General features: G+C 40.7%; 3 protein-coding genes across 3 annotated transcripts in view; 1 reads left to right on the top strand and 2 right to left on the bottom strand.

The window, feature by feature from the left end:
* The window catches only part of LOC115634791 (serine/threonine-protein kinase DDB_G0283821), a 43,118-nt gene extending 28,810 nt beyond the window's left edge, over positions 1 to 14,308 (top strand). The window contains exons 3-10 of the mRNA XM_030532699.1: positions 4,008 to 4,098; positions 4,163 to 4,366; positions 8,281 to 8,518; positions 9,983 to 10,086; positions 10,527 to 10,679; positions 10,782 to 11,010; positions 11,065 to 11,242; positions 12,363 to 14,308. Of these exons, the coding sequence (XP_030388559.1) occupies positions 4,008 to 4,098; positions 4,163 to 4,366; positions 8,281 to 8,518; positions 9,983 to 10,086; positions 10,527 to 10,679; positions 10,782 to 11,010; positions 11,065 to 11,242; positions 12,363 to 13,633 (2,468 nt within the window). The 3' untranslated portion in view covers positions 13,634 to 14,308. The remainder of the gene's footprint in view (positions 1 to 4,007; positions 4,099 to 4,162; positions 4,367 to 8,280; positions 8,519 to 9,982; positions 10,087 to 10,526; positions 10,680 to 10,781; positions 11,011 to 11,064; positions 11,243 to 12,362) is intronic.
* Positions 14,309 to 14,554: 246 nt separating this feature from the next.
* On the bottom strand, positions 14,555 to 18,314 carry LOC115634793 (cyclin-dependent kinase inhibitor 1). Its single transcript, XM_030532700.1, has 3 exons — positions 17,487 to 18,314; positions 17,021 to 17,424; positions 14,555 to 15,748 (listed from the first exon to the last, which is right to left on the bottom strand). The coding sequence occupies exons 1-3, from the start codon at positions 17,651 to 17,653 to the stop codon at positions 15,588 to 15,590; spliced, it is 732 nt and encodes a 243-aa protein (XP_030388560.1). The 5' UTR covers positions 17,654 to 18,314; the 3' UTR covers positions 14,555 to 15,587.
* Positions 18,315 to 21,512: 3,198 nt separating this feature from the next.
* LOC115634382 (serine-threonine kinase receptor-associated protein) lies at positions 21,513 to 22,621 on the bottom strand. Its single transcript, XM_030532066.1, has one exon. It carries the CDS (start codon positions 22,592 to 22,594, stop codon positions 21,632 to 21,634), a length of 963 nt encoding a protein of 320 aa, XP_030387926.1. The 5' UTR covers positions 22,595 to 22,621; the 3' UTR covers positions 21,513 to 21,631.
* Between the last annotated feature and the right edge of the window lie 694 nt (positions 22,622 to 23,315).

Here is a 23,315-nt window from a genome sequence, read left to right as displayed (position 1 = left end):
ACAACATCAGCAACACAACGGCAGCATCAACTCTGGCTCGTTTTTAATTTTGCCAACTCGTTTTTAACTAGCACTTAGGCTGATTAAAGTGCTGTATGCCCAGACATGCACAGACAGCTGCTGCACACGCTATGTAATCGGCCATTAGTCAGCTAGAATTTGCGGCCGCAAGTTATAATTTGTGTTGGCATACATATGTTTGCAAACAAAAAAAAAAAACAAAAAAAAAAACGACAACTTTCAATGTGTTGAGTTAGCCACATACTCATACGTATATGAATAATATAAGTTCGTTAATCTGTTATGCAAGCATTTGCAGCATGCCGCGGGCGTCGACTTTATTGCCACTTGAGCGTCTGCTTGGGCTACCACAACAGCAGCAACAACCTTATGAGAATCATAAACTCACGCTTTATTCTTGTTGGCTTGTGCCCAGTGCCTGCCTCTGACTCTGCCTCAGCCCTGGACCTTAAATACTTGGCATACTTTTGCTTATTGCTTTGAGGACCATTTGGTGGCCGTCTCTTTCTGTTGTTGCTGCAACCGCCATATAAAAAGTATTAAACACATATATGAACGTAAAATACCAAAACGCACATAACTCTTATATTCATGTACGCACGTGAATTAAAGTGTGTGAGGTAAGGACTCGTTCTCGCTGCTTGAAGAGCAACAATTTATGTTGTCTAGCGTCTGGCAAATTGCTAAGCATTTTCAAAATACTTAAATTGTATCATTAAAAATTTCATTAGCCAACAAGTTGTCCGCTTGAAGTCTCCAACGACGAAAATACCAGCGCGTTAAACAAATTTGCGTAAAATATTCCCCTCCGCACTTTTAATGCGACAAGCTAGTAGAGGAAACAGACGAAAAAGTCAAGGGTAGCGCGCGCCACTTGGAAAATTGTCAACAGTTGCAGGAAAGCAAGAAAAAAATCGCTGCAAAAGGGAAAGCGGAAGGATGAAAGCAAGCAGTGCAAATCAAAGAAAAACTGCTGATTTTCATATCAGAGAAAAACTTGCGGACTTTGGCAAGAAAAAGTGGTTCGCCCTTTATAGCTCAGCAGCAATAGGAGGAGGAGCAAAGGCAAATGCAAAGGCAGCAGCTTCCATCAATGGGCCTCGTGGCAAATCTAGAGGAGACATCCAACTCACACCGTCTCCGAATGTCTGTTTCCGTCCACATAAATTAACTTTGTAAAATTTTGTGGCTTAAAATTGCTAAATGGCCAAGGGAAAAAATGTTTTGCTTGCCAGTGCCATTTTACAGAACATGGACCTGATTCCAAAAAATAAAATAAACTTCTCCTTTCTCGGAGAATTTGGATACCAACTTAGGTTATTCTCGCTTTTATAGTTTCTGAGATCCTTGCGTTTATCCAGACGAACGGACATGTCTAGATCTATTTCTCTCGTCATGCTGATCAAGAATATTTATACTTTATGGGGTCGGAGATGTTTCCTTCTGCCTGTTACATACTTTGCACAAACCTAATATACCCTTTTTACGCTACGGATACAGGGTATAAAAACAAATTGTTTTAGCCTTAGCTGGACTCAGCGTTTTTTTTTTTTTTTTTTGGGTAAAGAGAATCTTACAATCGAACACACAGTCGTTATTTCTTGTTTTGAATCTAAATTTAAATTCTTTCACCCTCTGACGCATTCCCTATCGTTTATGTGGGCTTTGGTTTCAAAACGCTCATTCAATAATAAAATTGAAGCCTATATCGACTGCAAAGTGCATTTCTGAACCGGGTAATAGGTTAAGTATGGATAGCACTTGGATTGGAAAATACCTACCTATGTAATCCCAGCCCAATCCCAGCTACAGATTCAAACAAACAAAGCCAGACGAAAATGTGCAGCAGCCGCCTGAGGAAATGTTGCACGTCCACATCCCTACCAAAGCACTTGATCCCCTTTCGTCCTGCAGTGGCAGACGCGTGGCATATGCCATATGGTCCGGTGAGAAAATGGTGATGCTTGGATAAGCGCACAAAAGTATGCAATGCAGTTCAACTGCCAACTGAAGTCGATATAAATTCATTTATTCATGAGCTCAAAACCGGAAATGTGAATGTGCTACCTGTGAACCAAATTTAGCTCTGCGTGTGTATGTGTTTGTGTGCATATAAGTGCGCATTTAAAGCTGTTTGTGCATAAAATATACGAGTAGTGCTTGCCTGTGCTTATGTATAAATTACATGTGTGAGTGCAATTTATGAAATGTTTATTTTATGCCTTACGCCGCTGCGACCTCAACAAGCGAATGCAATAAATTATGATGAGCAGAAGGCCAACTTTTGCAGCATTGGAAAACTTGGAAAAGCTCTATTGAAAATTCGCAGATTTAACGAGATGCAAATTTGTCTATTGTGTGCGTGGGAGAAGGTCCTGAGATTCGTCCTCGTCTAAGTCCTGGGCCTCTAATTCCTCGCCTCGCCTCACCTCGCCTCGTATCGCCTCGACTCCTCAACTACTCTACTCGACGTGTGTTTGCCAAACTTAAATTGTGCGCATTATTGGCAGAGTACATGAACACACTCAAATGCACGCAAATGCACTTACATACGCACACTTACCCGCTTACCAACACGCACTGACATGCTCTCTAGTCTGCTGCATAAATTTGCGCTTAAGCCGTTCAGTATGTGCCTGTGAGTGGGTGGGCTGCTGTGTGTTTATGTGCACATAGACAGACACCGTCAAGCTTAAGCAATCGCTGCCAACGCACAAGTGCCTGACTGCACACAAATGGCGATGCACAGACACATGGCCACATACAAGTACACACCTTCACTTGCAAGCACCTATTCATGGGAGACGCCGCTCTGCACACAACTTTCACTTTGAATTTGCCAAGTTTTTCCATTTGAAAAGCAAAAACAGCGAACAGACGCCCAAAATGCGCTTCGATATTCCCACACTAGTACACCACATGCAACACCCTTGCAAAAAGCAAAGGGAGGGCATAGAAGGAGCTGTTTGATTTTAAAGATTTATGCTGCTATTTGTAGCATACTTATGACCGTCCTCAACAAATAAGAAAAGTTTAGTTTAGAAATGTTCAACACGACACGCTCTTTCAGTAGCTTTTGTAAATACATTATTATATAGACACATATATTTATGTATCTTATTTTTAGACAGCTGCCATTTTGCAGTACAAATTTCACTTCACTGATTTGGTACATTCTCCCAGGATTATTGTGGCCAAAAGTAAAGTTATCGTTTCCACCGCCTATGTGCCATAAATTCAGAAATTCATTCATGCTGCTGGAGAGACTTTCTGTTAGTCTTCGTATTCGTTGCCATGACCATCATCGTCATCGTTCCACAGCAGCACAATTCAATTCAATGATGTCATTTTTATTTGTTTGGCGAGTTGTAGACATGCAGCAACAGCGAATTCCATTTGAAAATGGCTTCCTTTTGAATGCATAAAACTCAAAACATAAATAAATCTCTGCACTATGTGAAAATTCACAGTTATGACAATTTCAGCTCTAGGGCGCGTTTGTGCGTGCCGATAAAGCCGATGTTAAACGTGATTGAGTAAAATATATAATTCTTATATGTATATAGTAGGTACTCGTATGTATACCTTAAGTATTTTGATAGAGTACCGAATAGTTGCTTATAGAACTTTATATAAAAGTGTAAATGTACAAGCTTTTTTATACCTTGTACCCTAAGGGTGAAAGGTTGTACCAGACTCCTCAAAGTATATGTATTCTTGATCAAGATGACAAGACTGGGCGATATAGCCAAGTCGGGCGGACTATATGAACCGACGGACAAGTTTGTGATTTTTCGAAACCCCCCAGTTGAAAATTGTGCAGTAATGCCAGCTTCATTCCTCTTATCGTTTGGTCTGTGCGCTGATCGCCAATCAATCAGTCAGACAAGCTATTTGATATACATATATGTGTGTACAATACATATAGATTAAATTATATTATATCCTAATTCCCTCAACCTTCTTTTCCATTTTTTCTTCGTCAGTTCTCGAACCGGCTTTTCCCATGCGCAATGTGACCATAAATCGCAACACCGATGCACATAAACTCTACGACGTGCTAGGGGAAGTGGGCCGGTAAGTGATGGCTTCCCTAGTTGTCCAATTGGAATGGCTAACCATCAATTATTAATATCTATAGTGGCAAATTCGGAACAGTATACAAGTGCCAGGAGAAGACAAGTGGCCTGCAATTGGCCGCCAAGTTCGTGCCCATACCGAAACGGGAGGACAAGCGCAATGTGGAGCGCGAAGTGGAGATTATGAATTCATTGCAGCATCATCTCATTATACAATTGTATGCTGCATACGAATATCAGAAAATGATGTGCGTCGTCCTGGAACTGTAAGATAATAAGCATAGTAGCAAAAGAAAACATGCAGACTTATATTTCTATATATCCTATTCTTATGATGTTCTACCTTGTTGTTGTGTAAATCCACATAGTGTGCGTGTTTTTATGTATCACTACTTCTCTTGCTCTTTCTTTCCTACTATGTACAATGCAGTTAAAGTTCTTTACGGCTTTTCTATGCGTGACTTTTTTTTGTTATTTGTTTCTATTGTTGTCGTTGACTTTCTACATTGTTTGAACACAAAATCTTCCAATCAGTGGAAATGTGCATAAAATACGGTTTACACGTACGCATGTTGTCGTAAAGAGGCAAAGCTCCCTCCCTACACATACATTGTACATATGTATGTACTTACGGTCAGTCATCAACCGTTTTCACAAAAGGTGCTACACAAAGTCTGCAAAACTATGAAGGTTTTATTTTCTTCCTACATTCTTATTATTACGGGAACAGCCTCAAGCAACAGGTTATCCCACTCGAACTCTCGTCCACTTATTATTATTTAGATAGTATTACTTTGCCAACATTTATACGAATTTATAAGCCATTCCACATGATATTTACTAGTATGTGCAATCGAATAAATTATGGCCTATACGGGCCTATTGTCGAAAGTTTTGGGTTAGTCTCAAGGAACTCGCCCTTCATAATGAATATTGACATGGGTTGGCCTAAACGTCATAAAAACTTGGGAAGCAGGTGCGCTGGCCAGACGTGTGATTAAGAAATGACCTTGACCCACTTTGTAGCAATGCACAAACAAAATAAAGTCCTATTTGGCCGAGCGCGTGGCCACATTATTGTCAAGTTGTCAACTAAATTTAATTTTCAAGCCAAAAAGTATGCTTTGACTTTTTTCTGTTATTTGATTCTGTGGTCGAGTCGGGCACAATACTTGAATTCTTGCTTGCATTCTTTGTCATAGAGAGCTGCATAAGTGCATAAAATAAATGGTAGTCTGAAACTGCTTGGATTTAAAGAAATGAATGGCTTCTTCGAATGGTCACTTCGGACTCACACACTGGCGTTATTGTACAATTCCATATGCATGAACATACTACATACACACATACAAAAGTGCTAGATTTTACTCTCACTTGCGCTCTCTAGTCTCGATCTGCTGAGTGGAAAAGCATCCACCCAAAAAAAAAACACGTATTGAAAAGCGGGAACGCAGAGACGTCGTAAGATAGAATAATGTTCGCCTTGCACTTTACATACTATGTATATGAATGTACTATATGTATGATGATTGGATGTAAATATTCTCTGCTTACATTGTAAGCGTCTACACACAAAAATTGTACGGTTGTATGTGTATGTACATGTATGTATAAATATATAGAATCAGGCGGAGTATGTACAAATGTAGTATGTACAAATGTACGCCTGCTTCTTTTCTGCCGACATCAAGTTATTCATCATGGTATGTCAATTGTTAAGGGGTTATACTTGTAGTCATTAATGTAATCTCTACCCAAGCTGTGCCCGCAGATATTGTTGCTGCTTTCTACTGCACACACACGCTCATAGACACGCATAGACACAATCCAAATGTAAATGTATGCAATTGCAACTGCACATAAACATATGTATGTCTCTTTTTGTTGCTTTTTGATTTTGTTTAATTTGTTTAAAATTAGTTTTAAAATGTTCTTTGATTATTTTTTTTAAGTCTTGGGTATAGGTTATTTAGTATGGGCCTGCACTACGTTAGCTTTTCATAATCACTTGTTTTCGCGTAGCCTGCAAATAAATGTGGAAATTGCTTGTTTATCTCAATCGGCCATTCTGTAGAGCGTTACTTATTCACTTTTCCAAAAACTTGGTAAACACCATTCTATAGTGATGTTCCCGATATTGAAAATGAAATTGAATAGTGTGTGCTCCCCAGTTGCCATAGCAAATGAGTGCAGCCATGCAGACCTCTAGTTCCGTACATATTCTACAGCACATATGCATATTCATAAAACAGAGGGAAAAATGCTTCTGTCCTTGGCGTTGTTGTTGCTGCTGTTAACAAAATCCGGCCGGTCCTAGCCCGGCCCTGCAACTGACATACTCGGAGATACAAATGTGCACATTTGAATTTAATGAAAATTGCAGTTTATTGCTGCATTTTGTCTACAGGGCGTTAGCCTTTATCCGAAGATAAAAACAATAATATTTATGCACTTGGTTATATCGCTCAAATGGCATTGTCAATGCTTCGCCATGAATGTTTAATGGAAATGGCAAATATTTTGGACACACATAGATGTATACGTTGCGTAGGCAATTTATATTGACTACATGTGGCATATTGAGATTTATATGTCTGTTGACCATTTGAAAAAGTATTTAACATCTGACAAATTATTTTTCCCTTGATTAGATGGCATGGTACTTGTGTTCAAAGTCTTTTCAAATATTATTTTTGTGAAGTAGAGCAATGTTTTCATTGGGATGTCAATGTGTATTTGAAGTAGGCAAAGTCCTGACATCCAGCATTCGACGCCATTCACAGTCGTCAGTTGATATTAATTCCAATAACTATGGTTGTTGCGTGTAAATACTAGTATTTTAGAAAGATATTTCAATAACATACAAAGACGAAATGTAAAAAATGCTTGATGCAGATTGTTCAGAAAAACAATTATATTTATATGAATGTGGAAAAATGTTGTTGTTAGTGGTTATAACCAAATCTTTTGACAAAAGCTGTACGTCTTAAAATCTAAGCGAAAGTGATTTCTTCTACTGAGGATTGCTTTCGGTTGAAATTTGATTGAAATGGATGCATTTTTAAGTTTGAACATCGCTGGTATCCACAATCGATTCAAAAAAGTCCTACTTAAAAACACTTAAATAGTTCGGAGGACAGCATCAATGCTATTCATAATGGTATTTTTGTATAGCGAATAAATAATATTTGCTTAATAGATGTTATGTGAATGTGTGAAACATGCACATACTAGTGGAAACCGGTTTTAAAATACAGATAGATAGATAAGTTAGGGAACGAAGGAAATGTAATCTAAAATGTAATCTGAAGTCAGCTTCGCCTCAAAGTGGTCTCACTGTTGAGTTAATATTATAATTTGATTATGCATACATGTGCGAAATGTTATTTCTGAGAATTGCCAGAGTATTGTCATCCAAGATAAGTCGGTGAGTAAGATCTGTCAACAAGAAATAGCGGAAATAGCGTTTGTCGGGATTGTATTTCGTTTCGATTTCATGCCTTTCTCTGTACGAGCTTGTGTAATCCTCATTTTTGAATGCTCGACTGTAGGGCGTCTTTGTACACTTTTACGCGCCAAATGCTCGTATTCATTTTAAATATTTTTTGTAGTTTTATGCTGCATCGCAGATTTTAGTGAAACGCATAAACAAACTAACAAAAAAGGAAAATTTTGCTAATTGGTTTTCCTTTTTCATATTTGTGTATGGCCATTTCGGCATTTATGCAACACAAAGCATTATTTTTGTAAAATGGCTTAGCTTCGGCATAGCAGTAGGTCTTTTTATGAACATAAAGCTTTTGAGCATCGAGTTATGTTGATGCGCTTCACCTACCAATCGGTTGATGCTCATGTATTATCTGATTTTCGTGTTTAAACTGGCATTCAGTTCAAATGTCTTGTAAATAACATACCTATGTACATAACTATAAAGTAAAAAAAATGAATTAGCGTGCAGGTAAGCGCGCTAAAGAAATTTATTAAATTAACCAAAATGACCATAGTTATATTATTTGTTAGTCGAAGAATTGTTTTATTGACTAAACAGACGCTATAATGAAACTACTGCATGAGACTGCTTGCCCTGTATGAATGTTTTATGATGTTATTTATTCGACCTTCATATTAAAGGCCTTACATCCTACTAATGGAATATTCCTTCCCGTCATTCATTTTAAAGCATTGAAGGTGGCGAGCTCTTTGATCGCGTCGTTGATGATGAATTTGTGCTCACAGAACGCGTATGCCGCGTCTTTATTCGCCAAGTTTGCGAGGCCATGGCGTTTATACACGGAAATGGTATTGTGCATCTGGATCTTAAGCCGGAGAACATTCTGGTGCTCACACAGAAGGGCAATCGAATTAAGATAATTGATTTTGGACTTGCCCGCAAATTTGATCCGGACAAGCGTTTAAGAGTAAGTGTAAAAAATGCAATTTATTAATTCACTATTTTGATGTCAGCTTTGATTTAAAATCATTTCTAACATTCTAACCGTCTGTCCGTACCTGGATCTCAGAGACTCTTATAGAGACACCAAATTTTGCACAAGGATGCCTTATGTGTGTACGCTGCGGAAGTTTGTTTCATTTTTTTTGATTTTTCCCCCCACTTCCCCCTATGGGGGTTTTCCCGATTTTCCATTCGTATGATAGCCTATATCTCGGAGACTATAAGACCTAGGGACACCAATTTTTAGTCCAAAATGCCTTATATGAATACGCAGAAAATGTGTCTTTTGGAATTTCCCTCCCCCCTCTCCCATACAAATCGTAACTCCCGTAATTCTTGGAATTTCGAACTTGGCAAATACCTCCATTTAGTTATTATAAGTCCAAATGCCAAATGTTTCATAATGATAGGCCGATTTAACAGGAAGTTATAGCCATATATGTACATAAGACCAAGTACTGCCCGCAGCTGTTGTTGTTGTTACTGCTTTGCTCAGGCACACGAGACATACACAGACACACATACACGCATAATTATTCTAAACATATGTACAGAGTATTTCAAAGTCGGGACACCCGACTTTAGCTTTTTATACCCTGTACGCAAAGGGTACAAGGGTATATTAGTTTTGTGCGAGTGCACATGGAACACACAGAAGGAGGCTTGGTAGACCCCACAAAGTATATATATTCTTGATCAGCATGACAAGCCGAGTCGATATAGCCATGTCCGTCTGTCTGTCCGTCTGTCTGTATGAACGCAAGGATCTCCGAAAGTATAAGAGCTAGAATAACCAAACTTGGTATACAGATTCTCCTGAGACCGAGAAAGGAGGAGTTTGTTCATTTTTTCTGATCCAACCTCCCACTCCCCCCCTATTAACGATTTTCTTTAACTCCCGTAATTCTTGGAATTTGGTAGTCACATTAGGTTAGTAATTATATATCCGTATACCAAGTTTCATTATGATAGAATGATCGGAAAGAAAGTTATAGCCATATAACCAGGCCCAATGCACACATACATACATATGTACAAGTACACAAACACGCATAAGGCACGATTCTGATGTAAATGTAAATGTATGTATGCATGCATGGAATATTTTATATTTAATTAGTTAATATTTAGTTAATTAATTAAATTAATTTAGTTAATTAATTTAATTTAATTAATTAATTAATTAAATTACTTTTTTGTGGGGTGGTACAGGGTATTTAAGAGTTGAGCCTGCTCGACTTTAGCATTCCTTTCTTTTTTACTTGTTTTTTATTGACGCTAGGAAGCACATATAAAGTGGGACGAAGGTCAGTAGCAATATAAATCAAGTTATTAAGGCAGTCAATGTCCTAAGGAAATCCTATTATTTAATCTTTTTTCATCATACCAGTGTCTTCTTATAGAACTAACTCGATATTCATTGTTATAGGTACTTTTCGGCACCCCTGAGTTTGTGGCGCCAGAAGTTGTCAACTTCGACTGCATATCCTATGGTACCGATATGTGGAGCGTCGGCGTAATTTGCTACGTTCTGTAAGTAACATAATATTGCTTGTTCCAATTATAAATAAATTGAGAAATTTAATCAAGACGTGTTCTTAAGGGTTGTCTGGTATCCACCCACCCCAAGCAATTGCAGGTAAAGGTATCTAACTAATTAAAAATCTACGAAAGTACGCACAGCAGCCAGGAAGAATTAAATAACCAAATTGTCGGAAATTGTTTGGCGCGTTCACAGAGGCCGTCCTCGCAGTGTTTTACTCTTTGCATATTCTTGAATGCAACGCAAATTTAATTTTGTTAATTAGCTTGCTCTTGTTTTTATGAGTCTATTTAATTTGTTCTTGTTACTTTCACATTTCATGTTTATTGACTCCACCGCAACAACAACAACCAAACAACCCATCAACCAAAAATGACTCCATATGTGTAACTGGATGCAACAACAACAACGACAACAACGACGGCTACAGAATCTCAGGTCTTTCGCCTTTCATGGGCGAGAACGACATTGAAACAATGTCAAATGTAACCATTGCGAAGTACGATTTTGAGGATGAATGCTTTAGTAGCATCTCCCCGGAGTGTCTGAATTTCATAGCCAAGCTGTTGGTGAAAGACCTAAGGTGAGGAGAGAGCGTGAGTGCGTCTCTGTAATTAGAGCATAGACCCTGGGTGTAGCTTTTAATCAACCAAAAACATCCCCCTCTCCACTTCACAATTCTCAGCACTCGAATGACAGCCGCCGAGTGCCTGCAACACAAATGGCTACAACAACGTCCTCCAGCGCCACGGACTGCTTCTACGGCATCGATGAAGGGCGTTAAATCACGCCCTAAATCCGTCTCGCCTGCGGCAGTCGCCTCAGAGTCATCAGAGGATTCTACAGAGACAATTGATGATGATCCAGAGGAGGAGTCGGCGCAGCACGAAGATAAGAAAGCACATGGACTGGAGGTAAGTGACTCTTCATCTGCATTCTGGCCAACTTAAAATCCCGTCCGCCTTCAGGACAAAGAGCTGGATGCCACCAAGGACAATCTGAAGAATTTCATAGTGCGCTGGGAAGAGCATCCTAACAGCCCTTACGTGTTCGACGTGGAGGGTAATGTAATTACACCGCTCAGCGAGTCCAGCTTTCCACATCCGGGTCGGGCTCATGGCGCCGACAGCATCTCCTCGTCCCGAGGTGAGTACTGTCGCGGCTCCCAACGACAGCGCGAACGGCATGCCCTCATTCACGGGAAGTGAGTCGGCACATGGCCAGCAAAGAGATCGGGAAAAGCAGCAGCCAAAACTTAATTTTTGTAAACGGCATAATTAACTGTAAACTAATTGTTGTTGTTAACTTGAATGTACTCAAATGACAGATAGTACAGGCACTTTGATCAGGTAATTCGAGCCCAAGAGAAGTCTGTGAGAAGTGCAGAGAACGGCCTGCATGCCTGCCTCATTGCATTGTTCTACTTATCTTGACTCTACTATCTATATTAATTTATCTGTATTGTGCCTTGTATGGCATGCCTGCAACTGTTTAAATGTGTGTGTGAGTGGATGTGTTTAGCTTAAATTATTTAAGTAACTGTACAGATAAACGCGATCAGGCAAACAACTAATCATATTGCTATATTTGTAAGTGCTTAGACAATTTTACACTGTGATAGAGACAGCCAATGACAAAGAGAAACCAAAAATATATATATACTTTTTTAATACACAAACCCAGAAATTATACTTAATTTCACATATCATGTTCATATGTGAGCAAACGACCCAAACGATCGCTTATGTAAGCCTATTATAGTTTTGATTATTTCTAGAAAGAGCTCCAGCTCTTATAGTACTATATACCTTACAAAAGCCCGACTCCCTAACAGCTCGCGCTTACATACATACTTACATATTTCCATACATACCAAGGTTATGCTTAGCCTCAACAGATGGCAAATAAAACGAGCCATCTGGTTACGGCTCACGATCAGTCAGTCAGGTAAGCGTGCCCAGAGTGGTATTCAAGTAATTCTCACTTCGAAATTCCTCATGCAAACAATATCATACACGTACTATATAAAAATTGGGTGAACACAGTGCTTTGTCCGTCAGGTATCTCTGGTAAAACTAATTTGAATTTGGGGTGCACGAAGAAACTCATAAGCATGCTCATTGTTAGATCTCCTACATTATTTTTCGGTCTCTTCAATGCTTAAATGTTGCTAACAACAGTAACTCCATCTTAATCGATAAGTGTGTCTACAATGCGAGATAAACAAATGACATGAATAACGCCTAATCTTTGCCTGCTTTTGCAGTTTGTTCGCCCTCACCCTGCGAATCGATAGCCACAATCACAGATGACGAACGTGGCAACGATGACGATGGGGCACATGAGGAAGCGCGTAGCGGCGGTAATGACAGTCCCCAATCAGCAGCCACACCCATCAATGAGTCTCGCGAAAAACTATTCCCTGCTTTCGGAGCTGGGCCCAGCAGCTCCTATAGTTCGGCTACACCCTCACCACAGCGCTTTTTCAATGACAACTTCGAAGGATTCTCGGGCAGTGCGACGTCGGCACAGCAGCAGCGCAGCATGAAAAGCTACCTGCACACATTCGATCGGCGCAACTCGGATACCACCTACCTCCTGGGCAGACGTTCGTCGGGCGAGCGCGTCAACTTGGCGGATGAGATACGCAAGCTCTCGGATCATCTGCTGATGCTCGCCGATATCAATACAAAGCTGGGCAAGGGAAACACCTCCACAACGACCCCGAATAGCGACGCCAACAACAACAGCAACAATTTGGGGGCTGCTGCAGCGAGTAGAAGCCACACAAGTTCTACGAGGAATTCTACGACGCAAGAGGGCAACAAATGGTCAACATCCACGCGCACGAGCAGCAGTTGCTGTCAAACAGGCGTCCGAAGTTTGGTCAAAAGTGTGAGCAGCAGCTCCAAAAGCGCTTCTCAGTACGACGATGGGCAGACAAGGACTAGCTCGTTATCCGTACGTCTGCAGCAATCCATAGAGGACACCCCAAAATTGACCAATGGCGGCAGTGAAAAGTGGACGCATTCTGTTTACAGCAAGTCCACCACCAACACCTCCAATGCAAAGAGCCATGCCAGTGTGATTAAATCGCAGGGTCAAAAATCCAACATCGGTTCGGCATCGACCGCAGCATCATTAGCAACAGAAGCTGAAACCTCCAGCAAGAGCAACAACATCATTATAAGCGAATCGGCAAGCAGTCGGAGAGCCAAGTTCCGCATCAATCAAATGAGTCGGGATGTACCCATCGGCCTACCCGACACACATCAGACAGTGAATCTGGAGGAGGCCGCCAACACCACCAAGGACTGCCTGCTCCACCTGCTGGAGAAGTACAATGAAACGAAGACCCGCAATCCGGTTGGTAGGCACCAAAGCATTAGCGTGGACTGGCATGTCAGCGATAATCTCGAGTACCGCTCCATGAGCTCGATTAATGCGTTCTTTCAGCGTCACAACAACAATGGAGGCGGCCAAAATGTGAAGCAAATTCAGGCCCAATTGGAGGAGAAGGCGACTGGAAGCAAATAGTTGATGCCAACGGGCTGGCTTATGTTTTGTTCTTGTATATACTTACATATAGGCATAAACATTCGTGTAAAGCAAATTAAACAATTCGATTAAATGGGTAGCCACAGTCTGACGATTGTCGGTCGGATTCAGGGATTGCGAACAATTGACAATATTCGCGAATACCATTCACTTACACATTTCCCTGCCTTGCATCGATCGGGGATCGGCGTATGTACAGTATACTATACTTCATACATGAAGTATAAGACAAGCTTTTCATAATATAATGTTTACCCGATATATCTCTTAAGAATATGAAAAGAATAAATGTTTATAGACCGATGGTTCCTATTACAACTTTACGATATATTGTATATAGAAGTCCACCTCTTCAGCCACTTACATTGTTTTATTGGCAAACAGTTGTTCATTGATTCACACTTAAAAAAAGAAAGTAATTGTGTGCTCAAACTAAAATGGTCGAGTTGTACATAGACAAAGTAGATGAGCTATCTCCATTACTTACATATGATGCAAGGCGTAAAGATTTCTGATTATTGACTGCTTTGGGATATCCTATATACGAGTACATAATTTTACAGACTAATTTAGTTAATGCTGCTAGTGAAATTTGTATGGTTACAAATGCAATTGATTTAAGGAAATAAAAAGAAATTATGCAACTGAAAAACATTCATAAATAAATACAAGTATAATGGAACTCTGGTCAACATACCAAAAATAATAAAAAATAAAAACAAAACTTTACTCTCTACTACTCACTAAAAGTCAAAACGTTTTATTTTTAGAACAGAATTATGGTTATAAATTTTACAAACAATTTATGGACTATGCCAAAAAGCGAATATCAAATAAAAATAACAAATACATATTCAAGAAGCTTGTATGAGCTTGTCTCGATACAACAAACATGTTGAATAATATTTTTTCTCGTTTTTCACTTTATTATTGAAGCTGTATGTATATGGTGTATATTAGCCTACGTACAATATTATATATAAATATTATGTAAATACTTTGGGTTTGTTCTTAGTTAACTTATAGGGTAGCTTATGTAGGGTAAGAGGTAATCAGCATGGGCTCTGCCCATGCATAGACATCATTTTGTATATCATTTGTACACTGTTGATAGCAAAAAGAGGTGCCAACAAGGAGCAACAAATGGAAAGCAAAGCATGTAAATTGAGTAATAAAATGTTGTAAGGAAAAGAAAAAGTTCAATTCGAATGCACTTGGCGTTAATTGAAACGGCAAGGGCGCACGAATTGGTTGCCAATGTGGAGTATACATAACTGTTTATGTAATTGTGCACTGGACTTATTAAGGATCATGGTGGTTAAGATTCTTGGTTTCCACTAAAAACTCCATAGCAATAAGTTTAACCTTTAAATTTGTTAAATTTATCGCTGAGAGTTTATCTAGGTGGCAAAAGTTGTCCTGGCCTTGCTCATACAATATACAAAAAATATTCCATATTACAAGGCCACGAAAAGTTCTGCACAACCATAGCAAATTATATAAGCAACAACAAATGGTTGCTTTAAAATTTACAAATATTCTTAGTGCAATTTTCATGGTTATGGTTTTCATTGGGTCGTTCGTACATGTAGTTTATCGAGTTTGCGTTAGTAGCTAATCACTTAGTTTATGGCATTTCTCACTAGAGAAATCTACAAAGTTTCATAATGCTCATTCTTATATATGATAGACTAATAAAGAATAGACTAATAGTTAATATTCGCAACTTGAGCCCTTTCTACCTGCATTAATGAGTTTATAAAATTGCGTATTGGTGAGTTAAAACGAAAAAAGGGTAGCCACTTAAGAACTACGGTTGCTATCGATATGGGTTACTGGTATTAAAAAGGAAACTAAAATACAATTACAAATTCTAATTGTAAACTGCAAATTGCAAGTGGGGTTGGTTGGCTGGCGTTTTTGCCGTATGTGTTCAATTATTGCGCCGACGCTTCATTTGTCCGCCAAGAAAGGCGTTCAGGCTGGAGGCGACCATACTACTGCTATGGCTGCTGCCGGAGCTGGTGCGCAGGCGTTTGGCTGGCGAGATTTTCTTCGGCGCTTGCGCAAGTCGCTTGCGCTCCTTCATGAACTCTGAAAGGAAGGAAGAGGGAAAATAAACGTTAGCGCAATTCAAAGGAACTATTTTAAAGATATAGATATCGGAGTCAGCTGTGGTACGGACACTTCCTGCCACATCAATAACAGGCTCAGGGATTGTCGGCGCCGCCTGCTTTTGCACATTTGATTTGAAATGGTGGCACGTGGCAAGCAGCCCTAATGCCGAGGGTTGTACACAAGGGTTGATGACTGGCAGACTACCAGACGGCGCTTACGACAACAAACAGCGCACAAAGGTCAGGTAGACTGCTAGACTGGTTGATTATGCCTACATGCACCAAGTGAAAGCGAATACGTCTACTGTGGGCCACATGGCCAAAACAGTTGCATAAATTACACGCCTAGCTAGATTTGAACAGAATACTGCAGTTCCTCCTCGCTGGGTACGAGTCAGGGCTATAAACTTGGCTATTGTCATTTTTTTTACATTGCATACATTTATTGTAATTAAAATAATTAAAAACTGGACATGCGGGTGCATAAAGAACCGAATGTGAATGACTTTTTCGCTTTGCCACACTGAAAAGCGACAAAAGCAATCGCCTGCGATAAGCAGCCAAGACTCAAATGCCGGCCCATTGTGGTCCCAAAAAGCTGCTCTGCTAATGAGGTCAGCCGATAGAGCAACGCAAAGCAAGGCACAGCTGTTAGCATTTACAACACAGATATTTACGACAGACAGACAGACAAAAAATGCATACAAAGACGGTGGCTCATGCATGCAATGCTGCGGGTCTCGTGTTCAAATCAACCCCCGCGGCAGATCGGTTCTGTAGTCGAAGCATAGAGAGGGTTGCTGCAGGGCATGTGATTTCCTTGGCTCGAATTTACCTTTTGCTGTTCGCTCGGATGGGATGATCGGATAAATCATTCAAAAACAGCTGAAAGTATGGCATGGATTTCCATACCCAAAGCATACAAGCATTGGCATACCCACTACAATTGTAAGGCCCGTCTGGGCACTAACAAAATTAACATATAATTTGGCTAAGGGCGGGGCAACGCCTACGCAAAAACCCAATGAAGGCAAAGGGTGTGTTTAATCAAGTTCAATATTGAACACGTTATGGGAACTTTGTTTTGTAACGACCAAAAACAAACACGAGCGGAAATTACGTCCGAGCTGAAGCCGTGGCCACCGTTCCCAGCGTCACGTTTGATTGCACCTTACAAGAAACTTCAAACATTCATTTGACGCTCGAATGCCCTAGTGTGCAACTTATAAAGTATGCTATGAGAACTTACCTGTGATTTTGAGCTGTCGCTTGGGTGGCGAGCAGGACAAAGATCCCGTGGACGTAGAGGAACCGTTGCTGGCGCTGTTGCTACTGGGCATGGGGAAGTCCATGAGCAGCGAGTCAAAGCCCGACTCATTATCTGTAGTGGACTCCAGGGACGAATTTGTCACATGCTCACGATCGGCGCGCTCGTTGAGCAGCAGATCAAGGTCACTGGCCTCCGAAGGCTCCGGCCGCACATGAGCCGCACGTGTGAGTGTGTACATCTCAGGCGCAATGGTAGATTCCTGGGAGCTCACACGCTCCCAAACGAAGGTCGAACTGACGCTGAGCGGGCATCCAGAGCGAAAATCAAAGCCCCACTTTTGTGTTGCCTGTTCTTGGTGGCGTTCCAGCTCGGCATTAAAGTGCCTGAATGTAGTAAAAGTTGCTGTTGAATAATTGCGCGGTGTACGACATGAGGATACACTTACCTGTTGTTTTTGGCAGCATCACCAGACGAGATATTCGAATGGGCAGTTCCAAACAAGTCTCGCTTGACCCTGTTCAACTTGCGGCAGGGGAAATTGCGATTTATCGCCGGACTCATCCTGCAGAATTCACTGAGCACCACGGGATTGAGAACGCGTGCACTGACCATCGTGTGATTTAGTGTGTTTTGATTTTTGGTTTTGTTGGTGCTTTATGCGACGCAGTTTGTACTTTAGTCTTGCACTTGTTTTGCTATTTGGCTGCGATTTCAGCGAATCAGCTAACGAAATGAAATGTCAAAAAATTGGCGCCAAAACTTTTGTTTTGTGACTATGCCTGTACTGTTCGGAGGGGACAGACACCAACACTAACACCAACACAAACCCACAAACGCCACAGAGTCTCCACTAGGCGTTATATAGCAACTCACACACACACACACGCACAGTCACTCACTCACTCAGTCACTTAGAGTGAGAGAGTCGTTGCAACACACGCGTTGCCAGTGTATTTATTTTTGGAAATAAGTAAAACCTTTCCTCCTACTATCAATATTTCTATGAGTTCGATATCAACAAAAGAGTTGTCGTTCTTATTTGATGCACTTGGTTTTTTTTACACACAATATGGGTAGCAAACGCCACTCACTCAATCTCTAAAATTGAGATTTTTGTTTGAAATGGTACGAGAGCGATCTTATAACACTGTGTTCGTATTTTAAGTACATGAACTTTGTAATTATACCAATTGTACAGTTTACTTTTGTTTCAGTAATGTTGATATGTCTTCTTTTAACGAAGCGCACTGCGCACTACCAACACTCTCGAACTTCGTCCAACGAACTCACTCAGTAGACTGTTTGGTCGTTCGCGCAGTGGCGAACTACGGCGCAAAGCATAATGTCAAACAACCACCGCACAGCGTTGCCACAGCAAAACATGAGAGAGCGCTCTGTCCGTGGCCAACCCTCGAATTCAAATGATCAACGCTTCTTTGAGAGATGGCCGTTTTTTTATTTTTTCTTGTATATGTGCATGTGGAGCTGTACTTGGCAATGGTGTAAATGGCTCTGTTTCTTTAGCTCGTTGCTGGGGCATTGGAAGCGAAGAAATAACGGAAACAGATTGATTTTATTTGGGGATACGAACAAATGTGCATTTAAAATTTAAACATTGCCTAGAAGCACACCGATTTGTTTTGTTTTCTTGCCATGAGAGGGGGGAGGGGAGGGGTAGTAAGCAAGTTTCACTTTTGATTCTATGGGAATGTTCTGCCGTTTCTATGTGAAGAGAATTATTTATGATCATTTAGAACAGCCTCTTACACAAAGCCACTATCTATTTTATGTGCAAAATCGTAAAAAATTAAATTGCACTGCCAAAGCAATAAAACACGATTTATATTGTTTGCACAAATGTAATTAAAAACACAAAAAGCCAAGACGAGCAAGCCTTTGTATCAGCTTGCAGTTCACAACTAAAGACATCATTTGCTTTGTACCCTTACACATCGACGAGAAACTTGGCTTTTCCACAAAAAAAGAAAAAATGTGTCCTGTATAAATAACAATTAACAATGCCCGTTCCATGAGTGCAATCACCCCAAAGGATAGGCAACGTCAGCGATCCGATCGATTAGGCAGCATCAGTGCCCGTGCAGCTCGAACTGAAGTGCAGTCACCGCAGTTTTGTTTAAAGGACACACCCTCCAACCTTCCTGAAACGTAGCGAGCGAGACAGAAAAAGGAACGAAAATTTACACACTTTTTAACAAATTTGAAAATGCTGCCGGCATTGAATTGCAGTCATGTCTTAAACATAAACAACTCAAGAAAAACACACAGGATGGGGTAACGCACTCGCGAGTTCGTGATCCTTTTAAGTAATTTACTCGCGTTGATGAAATATCTCCGGGATGTCGAGGGAATATGGGCTGCTTTTTGCTGTGTAAACACACGGAAAAAATGCATAGCAGGGAATACACATATAGAGGTACCATCATGACGTGGTTTTCAAGTGGAAAATTATAATATTATATCTACAACAGTTTTATTTGTATGGGCAGCTCAAAAAAGGATTACATACCTTTGGAACTTGCGGGTAAGAGATGACATTATTTCAAAAAATTCCCTAATCTTTTGGGTGACTACCAATACTATCTTGTTTACTTAAAGATAAGTTTCCAAAGATACAAGATATAATTGTCTAAAATAAAACTAATAATACCAAATTGAAGGTCACTTTCCAAACTTTATCTTTACTACTAAGCAGTAAAGTCGTTCTGAATAAAATATACGTTATACTAATTTCAATTCCAATGACTTCTTATCATAGCACATAATCAACTGTAAAGCATTACCCCCGTGGTTCTGGCCCCTCGGACGTTAGCCCGAAGATATGATACTTGAAATTTGTTGCTTTATGCGCTGCTTCTATTGAATTATAGTATACTTAGTATATCTACGAGTAAGGCACGTGTGTGCTCGCGGACCGTAACTGCCGAAAAGCCGTAACATATGTATTTCGTATAGTGCCGTATCGTAAGGAAATTACCATAAAAATGTTTAACGCACGAACTGTGACCGCAACTATAAATTGGCCAAGAATATGAGCAGGTGCAATATGGCTAAGAATATTTAAGGGTTTGTCCCAGTTCTTGGTGTAACTTTGCAGAGCCGTTTCAATGTTAGTCATGCGTAAAGTTATATGTTGAAGTGCCATTCCTTTACTAGGAGCTTCAATTCTCTCGGAATAGCAGATATTATTCTTATCGAAAATACAGTCTGCGAGCAGTTCTTAAAAACATACAAGTATGACCAATCATTTGACAAAACTTAGCCTTTTTTTGATTAGCTCGGACATTCATAAATGACTTATTGTTACATATATAGTACATATACTTTTAATTGATGTGTTTTAAAGTACACTGTAAATATGACGGAGCAGTTCGTGATACTCGTATGCAAATATTTGTAGTAGCTACCGTTGCTATAAATCCTTTGACAGATCCTTTGGCTACCGTGCTGCAATCATCAATCACTCAGGAGCACTTGTGCCCACCACAATAGATAACTGAAAATGCATATGGGCCCATAATGACAACTCATTTCGAGTGCATTTTATTAGAACAAACAGAAGATAAACAAAGCCACGAGAGGACCCTGCAACCGAGAGTTGTGTGAAAAGGTCCCTTAGCTAGTGTGGCTTCCTGGTAAACGCGTGGAAAACGTGTTTGAGAATGCGCAGCACAGAAAACTAGTTTCACAAGCGCAGAGCAGCTAGAAAACTTAATAAATATTTATGTAAAGTCAAAGCGATTGGCGTTAAGCAAACACATACTCGTACATATCTCTTCGAATAGTCGACGATCGTGGAAGCAAATCTTAGGTCATGGCTAGATGCTCCTTTATACGTAATATTTGTTTCGAGTGCTGACAGACAGGCAGGTATTTACCCAAGAGCTCCATGTACTTTTACAAACACTTACATATGTACGAGTACATATACATACATACATACATAGCGACTTTTATGTTTCTGTATCTTTATCTCTGCCTTGTCTGTTTGCCTTTATTATCAGCATTGGAGGCGAAGAAAGAATCTTATGAAGCTACCCCAAGTTGGACCCGCTTGAACCATCTAATGCCCAGAGGGCATTGCTTCCTTGACGATTGTGCGACTGTATAAATAATAATAAAAGGGCATTTATGACTGCGATCGGTGAGAAACGCCATAAACGCAATAGAAGCAATAAAGAAAACGAATCATTCGAAACGTCAAAGCGGCTGTGTGGGCCTCGAAATCCTTTCAGGAACCGCTGGGTAAATGAACCGCGTAAAAAATATGAAAACAGGTTGGACGAGCAATTAGAAGTGGGCAACAAACGCTATCAGGTAGTTAGGGTGAGCGCAGGTAGATGGATTTGGTTAGATTGGGGGTTTCAATCACAACGCAATGTCGGTAACCGCCGAGGACTGCGACGCGTCGCTCGCGTAGCAGCAAACACATTTATTGGAGAGTGAGAGTTGCTTAGAGTCGCATGATCTTTCCAGGTTTTATTTTTTGTGTGTTCATAAAAGCAGACACAAAGAAGAAGCGCCGCGTTGGGCCTTGGATTACGTGCGAGGTACAGTAGAGATCCAAGCAACCTAGACGTTATCATTCAACTGCTCGTTTCGCGTCTCCACTGAACGCCAAAGTCCGTAGTTCTTGCCGACATTTTGCTGCCACAGATGTATGCTCCCATCGTTCGCTGATGTGGCATAGACTTCGCCATCGGGACTGTACTTTATGCTGCGTATATTTACGCAGTGTGCCTCAAATGATTCCAAAATACTTCCGCTCTTGTAGTCGCATTTGTAAACAAAATGATCGCTACCCGCGCATACGAAACTTTCCTTTTGTGGATGCAACGAGGCGCCCTTCAAATGGAAAACCATGTGGTGCAATAGAAGCACCTCGAATGTGTTTGCATTTATGAAAAGTACTTTCTTGCTATAGGCTATAGTCACAGTCTCCCTATCCGCGCATAGCTCCAGCGACTTGGCATGGTGTGGCAGAGCAAGGTGGTGTACTTGCTGATGGCTGAGGCGATCCCAGAGACGAATGGTCCGATCGTGCGAGGAGGACAGCAGCGCGCGATCATCCCGACAGAAGAGAACATTTCTCACCCCGTGAGAGTGTCCGCCAGGGTAGAAAGTCGGCGCTACAGTCGAAGATTGCTGCAGAGAATAGAGCACGAGCCGACAGTTTTGACTTCCAGCCACCAGATATTCGGCCTTCGAATCGAATGCCACACAGCGAGCCACCCGCATCTTATCTAATATCTTTATTTCGACTCCGTCCAAGGCATTCCAGATTCTTACTGTACAATCATCACCACTTGTGGCCAGCAGCGTGGCATTCGCATTGAGGTCCACACCGAAAACAGGGCCATCGTGCCCTTTAAAAGTGCCCACCCAGTCGCCGGTGTCGCCGTGGCGCAGCATTGGCTCCCCGCTCTGACAGGCAGAGGCCAGATAGTAACCTGACTCACAGACCTGGCTATAGGCCAGTTGGAAGACGGCATTTGAATGGCCTGCGCACTTGATGGGCAATTGCTGATGGGACATGTTCGACCCGATCTAAGGAGAGTGACAATTTCTATCCTCTAAACACAAACACTGTGGCAGGCCTGCTAAGATGGACTTTAAATTGAAAACTAAACACTTGGGGCGCGTGAAACCCTATATTCTGCAATTTTCAGCAAATTGTACACTTCTATAGTGTCTTTCAAAATAGAGAGGGGCCTTGAAAGAAGAGACATGGCGACGTCAGCAGGTCTAACATCGAATTAATAATAATAATATATTTGAATCGATAAAGCCATGTCCCCTGTCCATCTATATAACCGAATATAAGTATCTGGGACAGTATAAGAACTAGAATATTCAAAACTCGAATTTATATTCTCCCTATCCTAGATTGGACATTTATACAATTTTATGATAACTTTGACAATTTGTAATCAAGGTTCTGTCGTGATGGTTGCGGCGTGATTCGGACTGAGTGCCTACTCAAGGAACGAACTCACATTGTCAGATTCCTGATGGATTGTTGGGCTTTAAAATACCCTGTACCTACTTCACAAATACACAGAAACATATGTATAAATATTTTCTACATTTCATTTTTTCATTGAACTAATTAAATAAAACAAGAGAGAAATACAAGAATCGAGCGGACTCAACTCTTAAATACCCTGTACTCACTTGCACAAAAATAAAACAAAGAAGACGTGCGGACAGACAGACAGACAGACGGACAAGGCTTGACACCTTGATCAAAAACATG

This window comes from Scaptodrosophila lebanonensis, unplaced genomic scaffold (genome assembly GCF_003285725.1).
Source record: "Scaptodrosophila lebanonensis strain 11010-0011.00,11010-0021.00 unplaced genomic scaffold, SlebRS2 tig00000001-arrow-pilon, whole genome shotgun sequence".
NCBI classification, from domain to species: domain Eukaryota; kingdom Metazoa; phylum Arthropoda; class Insecta; order Diptera; family Drosophilidae; genus Scaptodrosophila; species Scaptodrosophila lebanonensis.
Note: the sequence above shows the minus strand (reverse complement) of the source record. Positions and strands in the feature narration are given on the sequence as shown.

Excerpts from the sequence above, each read along its gene's own strand:
- LOC115634382 (XM_030532066.1), bottom strand. The coding sequence starts at position 22,594 with ATGTCCCATCAGCAATTGCCCATCAAGTGCGCAGGCCATTCAAATGCC.
- LOC115634793 (XM_030532700.1), bottom strand. The coding sequence starts at position 17,653 with ATGGTCAGTGCACGCGTTCTCAATCCCGTGGTGCTCAGTGAATTCTGC. Across the intron at positions 17,425-17,486 it reads GATGCTGCCAAAAACAACAG|GCACTTTAATGCCGAGCTGG; the intron begins GTAAGTGTATCC and ends TACTACATTCAG. Across the intron at positions 15,749-17,020 it reads GCGACAGCTCAAAATCACAG|AGTTCATGAAGGAGCGCAAG; the intron begins GTAAGTTCTCAT and ends CCTTCCTTTCAG.